Source organism: Carassius auratus, unplaced genomic scaffold (genome assembly GCF_003368295.1).
Source record: "Carassius auratus strain Wakin unplaced genomic scaffold, ASM336829v1 scaf_tig00017466, whole genome shotgun sequence".
Classification (NCBI taxonomy): Eukaryota; Metazoa; Chordata; class Actinopteri; order Cypriniformes; family Cyprinidae; genus Carassius; species Carassius auratus.
This window is the reverse complement of record NW_020524786.1, coordinates 16,236-21,878: the sequence shown is the minus strand read 5'-3', so window position 1 is coordinate 21,878 and position 5,643 is coordinate 16,236. Positions and strand designations below refer to the sequence as shown.

The following is a 5,643-nucleotide window of genomic DNA, read 5'->3' as shown; positions in this document are numbered from 1 at the left end:
CGTGCTTCATCCGTCGTTACGTCACTGTCTTCGAACCAATCGCAGTACGTACAGGATTTACAGCTTATACATGTTGCTATATCAGCATACAGAACCTGGTGCACATGATATAGATATCATTGCTTTATGCAAGGCTATTCCTCGGCGCATGCGCAGTAAGAAGCGACGCACATCAAAAAACAAAAGTGAATTGATCACCGCGGAGTAGAACAGGTACGAGTACGAGTTTTCTTTTAATCATGCATACGTTTCCCAAACGCATTTAATCGCGTTATTTTATTAATTAGGTTGCTGTTATGTCACGGAAATTGTCTTATTTTCAGTTGCTTTCCCACTGCAGACACTTGCAGCTATGAGCAGCAGTAAAGTAGCTCTGGTCACTGGTGGAAATAAAGGCATCGGGTTCGCAATCGTGCGGGCCATGTGCAAGGAATTCGCCGGAGACGTGTACCTGACAGCTCGGGATGACGGTCGAGGAACCGCTGCCTTGGACAGTCTGAGGAAGGAGGGACTAGCACCGCTCTTTCACCGGCTGGACATCACCGACCCCGACAGCGTCCGCTCCGCGCGCGACTTCTTCACGGAGAAGTACGGCGGCCTCGACGTGCTCGTCAACAACGCTGGCATTGCCTTCAAGAGTAAGAGGTTTATTCAGAAAAAAAACAATATGAACCTATTCATTACCACGGAAGTGAAATTACTGAACCTACACATAGAAGCAGATAAAATGCTCAGTTTAGAAGAAAAATTTAAACGGCACTTTACAGTGCTCATCTGTGTACACACACAAATATAATATAAATAATTTAAAAACAGTAAATGTAGTTTAAATCCAATGCATAGAAGGCAGATTGGTAGCATCTGGTGGGAGAAATAACAAAATTCAATCATATACTGTCTTATGTGTAATAAAAACTTGAACAATGCTTTATTTCTTCATGGCAGTGGCAGACACGACCCCCTTTGGCATCCAAGCAGATGTGACACTGAAGACTAATTTCTTTGCTACTAGAGACATGTGCAATGTGTTCCTGCCCATTATCAAACCTGGAGGTAAGTCATGTCAGTTAAACCTGCTCGTCTGGTGAGTCGTGTTGTCTCTTTTCTTCTCTCAAACACTCGTATCTCTTACTAGGTCGGCTGGTGAATGTCTCCAGTGGAATGGGCTCGGTGGCTTTAAGCCGCTGCAGTCCTGAACTCCAGGCCCGTTTCCGAAGCGATGACATCACAGAGGAAGAGCTAGTTGGGTTGATGGAGCGATTCGTCCGTGAAGCTCAGGAAGGGGTTCACGCAGAGCGAGGTTGGCCTAACACTGCATACGGAGTCTCCAAAACTGGCCTCACCACCCTGACTAGAATCCTGGCCCGAAATCTGACAAAAGAGAGGCCTGGAGATGAGATCCTCTGCAATGCCTGCTGTCCAGGATGGGTCAGGACCGACATGGCTGGACCAAATGCAACCAAGTCACCAGATGAGGGCGCCATCACTCCAGTGTACTTGGCATTGCTGCCTGCGGGGGCTAAAGAGCCCCATGGGCAGTTTGTTTCGGAGAAGAAAGTGCAGCCGTGGTGAGAGCTAGAAAGAGGAGCTGTGTGTGTTTGTGTTGCAAAGCTAGATTCAAGTTCAGACACACCAGAGTGAACCATCAAGGTTTAGACAGGTTATTTCTAGAAAGTTTTGGGCTTAATTCAGACTGAACCCTTGACAGAAGACTTCAGGTATTCCAAAAAGTTACAATGGGCATTCTTGTAAATGTTACACAAAAAGCTTTAAAATTTGATCAAAGTTTTGGTGAATTGACAAATTGAATATCAGCAAACTACCAAAAAATATGTGGTCTTAAAGAAATAGTTCACCAAAAAAGTGGAAAATTGCAGAAATGTACTCAACCTGAGGTCAACCAGGTTGTAGGTGAGTTTGTTTCTTCATTGATACAGATTTGGAGAAATTTAGCATTGCATTGCATTGCTCACCAATGAATCCTCTGCAGTGAATGGGTGCCGTAATGATGAGAGTCCAACAGCTTTATGTTTGTTACAAACATGTAGCTATTCGAGATTCATCAATAATTGACGGACTAGAGTCATGTGCATTACTTGAAGATTATTGTGATGTTTTATCAACTATTTGGACTCTCATTCTGACGGCACCCATTCACTATAGAGGATCCATTGTGAGCAAGTGATGTAATGATACATTTCTCCAAATCAGTTCTGATGTAGAAACAAACTCACTGCCTGAAGGTGAGTACATCTTTAGCAAAGTTTCATAATTCAGTGAGCTGTCCTTTCAAGATTGAGACTTGTTGTTTAGAACTCATACTTAAATATTAGAAGATGCAAAATGCATAAATACAAACGTTTAATCTAAATTAATAATTAATTTTGCTCAGTTGATTGTAACAGTCATCTTGTTGGGTTGGAACCGATAATTGTTGTACTTATAAATAATACTGTTATAAATGTAATTAATCTGGAAAAGAAAACTGAATTACAAAAATAAAATTCCATGATATTTCTCACCTAGTTGTGTTGCTTCTTCTTGAAATGCATTTGATGAATATGTCTGCAGAGTTTGGAAGAGGCCACTGAATATCCAGCATTCTCGTCATGTCTGCAGTACAGTATATACACTGATATTTAAAGTACCTTAAATAAAAGCTTCATTTCCAAGAAGTAAATAAAGATGTGTCAGGTTACACATTCGTACCAGCATTTATTGCTCAGAAAAATATGTGAGGAACCAATTTAGAAGTCAGTTTTTTTCCTGGATTCAAAAAGGTGAAAGATTGCTACGGTTTTAATCTTGTATTTTTTTTAAACAATGTTATATTAAATTTTTTTTTTTGCATTCTTATTGTAATTTGAAATATTTTGTAAACTAAACCTTTTTAAAATCATTAGTTATTAAATTGTACCTAAAAAAATTAATTCTATGACAATATTCATAGTTTAAAACTACATACAAATATACTGAAATAATGAAATGTATAGAAATTATTTTTATGAGTAGAAATTTTTTAGACTTAAAAATTGTTAGTACTGTAAATTTAATTAATAATTACAAATAAATAAAAAGTAACACATTGAGTTAAACATGAAATTATGAAGTACAAAGAAAAATGTACAGTAATCTTTATTATTTTATTAAAATTTTTACTGAAAAATCAGTGTAGAAATTGCAAGATTCATGTTAAATAATTAGCAAAATGCGTGCAATGACATATTACTTTTAAATGACATTTTTAGCATTTTTCCATTCACTATCCCATTTTCTTCATGCAGATCAGTCCAACATTTCTTCATGCTGATTCCACGAGCCACACCTGGCTTCATATTGTCTAAACCTCTCTTACAGTCTGTCAACTTATTTGATAAAACATGTTTAGTCAATAAGTTAAAATTTTAGGTTTCTCATTCTGGTGTTGCCGTAGTTCGAAACAGTTCATTAGATATTCCAGTCAAATGAAATATTGTGTTGCAGATAATGCTTATGACCCAGACGTTCATGCCGGATAGATCTGGACTGGACAAGCAAGCATCAGAGGACTCGACTGCCTCTCGTTTATGGATAACAGGGAGGGATTGACCAGAGCCAGACAACATAAGATGCTCAGGTACAAAGCCTTACAGCCTGTCCCTTCGCTTAAGCTAATTTATTATTCATTTTTAGTAGCTACAGCAAGTAAAAAGGGTTTGAAATGGACCTGTAATTACTGGTTGCTATAAATGCGAGAGAATTAAGAACTCTTAATCAGTTAATTCAAGGGATTCACAGTGGTCTTATGTCATTAGCACTAAAAGCCTATAACATTAAACCAACACTGAAGTGCTGGGGCCCACTGCCAGAATAATTAAGGACAGCTAATTGGCTTCTTGTAAGCACTATACTTATCATGCTCTGAATGAATGCAGCTGCTTTTTAGTGAAAACTTTCGACCAGGTTAAGTAATCTCTTAATGAAAGTATATGATCAGATGTGTGATACACTTCTGTGGATGTACCGTTCAGACGTTTAGGGGTGGTACAATATTTTCTAAGTTTAATTGTATTCATATTCAAATATTATGAAATGTTATTTATTTCTTAGATGCCAAAGCATTCATTACTCAAGTCTTTCTGGTCTGGTAGTATTTAATATATATATTAAATACTTTTATTCATTATATTGATCAAAAGTGGCATCAAGGCATTTTTAGTGTTACAGAATAATTCTCTTTCAAATAACTGCAGTTACCTTTTTTACTTTTTTGAGTAGCAAATCAGCACATTAGAATGATTTCTGAAGGCTCATGTGACACTGAAGACTAGATGCTGATTCTGCTGAAAAATAAAATAAAAATGCAACTTTGATTCTTATAATTATTATTATTTTCCTGCAATACTGAGAGTGTGACACAATTCTTTGTTTCTTGCAATTCCGAGAAGAAAAGTCTGAATGTGTGTGGGTGTGTGTGTGTGTGTGTGTGTGTGTGTGTGAAAAATTGTGAGATATAAAGTCACAATTACCCAATTAACTGTTTGTAAAATTCCATAAAGAAAACAAAAAAGAAAAAAGAAAACAAGTTTGTGAGATGTAAACTCAGAAATGTGACAAAAAAAGTTTCTATCTTTTCTTCCCATGGCAAAAACGGTGTTGAGCATGAGAGACTTTTTCCAAAAGCATTAAAAAACTCTTACTGACCCCAAACTTTTAAACAGTAGCTAGTGTGTAAATGGTGTGTTTTTCAGGACCACAAATGGCGACACTGAGTTCGACTTTGACACAGATATGTATGACATTCTGATCAGGGCGAACATCAGTGACAAGAGCAACATGACCCCAGAAAGTGAATTCTCCTTACAGGTGAGCAAGAGTGTGGTATGGAAATATATGTGACATGCAATCATTAGTAGAAATATACATTATCATTTCTTTGTTTTTCTTAAAAAGAGGCAAATATGGATACAACACCAAAAGCAAAGAACATTTTGGGATAATGATGTACCATAAGAACAGACTGATAAAGCCATATTTGAAAGTGAGCTGTAAGGCAACCAGAAATGATTGCATGTTTCTTCTGCCTTCTTTACCCATAAATTCAGTACTAAAAGCCATGGTTTGTGATTATAACAGGCCGAAAGAAAAGGTGTGGGTGTTATTGGTGTTATGGAGTGCAATTTCCTTCAGCCCACTCACAACAAACAAGACTTTGATGACACCGATAAATACAGGTGCGCTCAACAAATGCGATTTATCACTCTGATGGTATTTACCCCAAATCATGCCCTTGGGTTACTTTGATGGAAAGGCACTATTTTGTACAGGAAGATCATGCATAAAGCTGGAGGAGTATTGGAATGAAATCCGCTACAAACGAAAGAAAGAGGACCCAAAGTGCGCTGTAGGAATAGAGGATGTGTTGTGAGTATTGCTGTCAATAACCTGTCAGTAACCAAAAAAAAAAAACAAAAAAAAAAAAAACACAGGGTTTAAAAGACATTTCTAGCTAATTTAAAGGAATAGCTGAATAAAAAATAAAAAATCTGTCTTTATTTGTTCACCCTTATGTTGTTCCAATCCCCAAAAGTGTTGGGGATAAAACATTACAAGTAATGTGAGTTACATAATCAGATTACTTTTTCAAGTTATTAGTAAAGTAAT

The 5,643-nt window shown here is 37.1% G+C and overlaps 1 protein-coding gene across 2 annotated transcripts; it reads left to right on the top strand.

Moving 5' to 3' along the window:
- Nucleotides 1-84: 84 nt before the first annotated feature.
- On the top strand, nucleotides 85-2,521 carry LOC113075683 (carbonyl reductase [NADPH] 1-like). 2 transcript variants are annotated; one of them, XM_026248362.1, is made up of 4 exons: nucleotides 85-213; nucleotides 341-638; nucleotides 946-1,053; nucleotides 1,136-2,521. In XM_026248362.1, the coding sequence occupies exons 2-4, from the start codon at nucleotides 353-355 to the stop codon at nucleotides 1,570-1,572; spliced, it is 831 nt and encodes a 276-aa protein (XP_026104147.1). In that variant the 5' UTR covers nucleotides 85-213; nucleotides 341-352; the 3' UTR covers nucleotides 1,573-2,521. The 2 variants fall into 2 exon arrangements, with proteins under 2 accessions (XP_026104147.1, XP_026104146.1); XM_026248361.1 differs by having other exon boundaries at nucleotides 91-213; nucleotides 324-638.
- The last annotated feature ends 3,122 nt before the right edge of the window (nucleotides 2,522-5,643 follow it).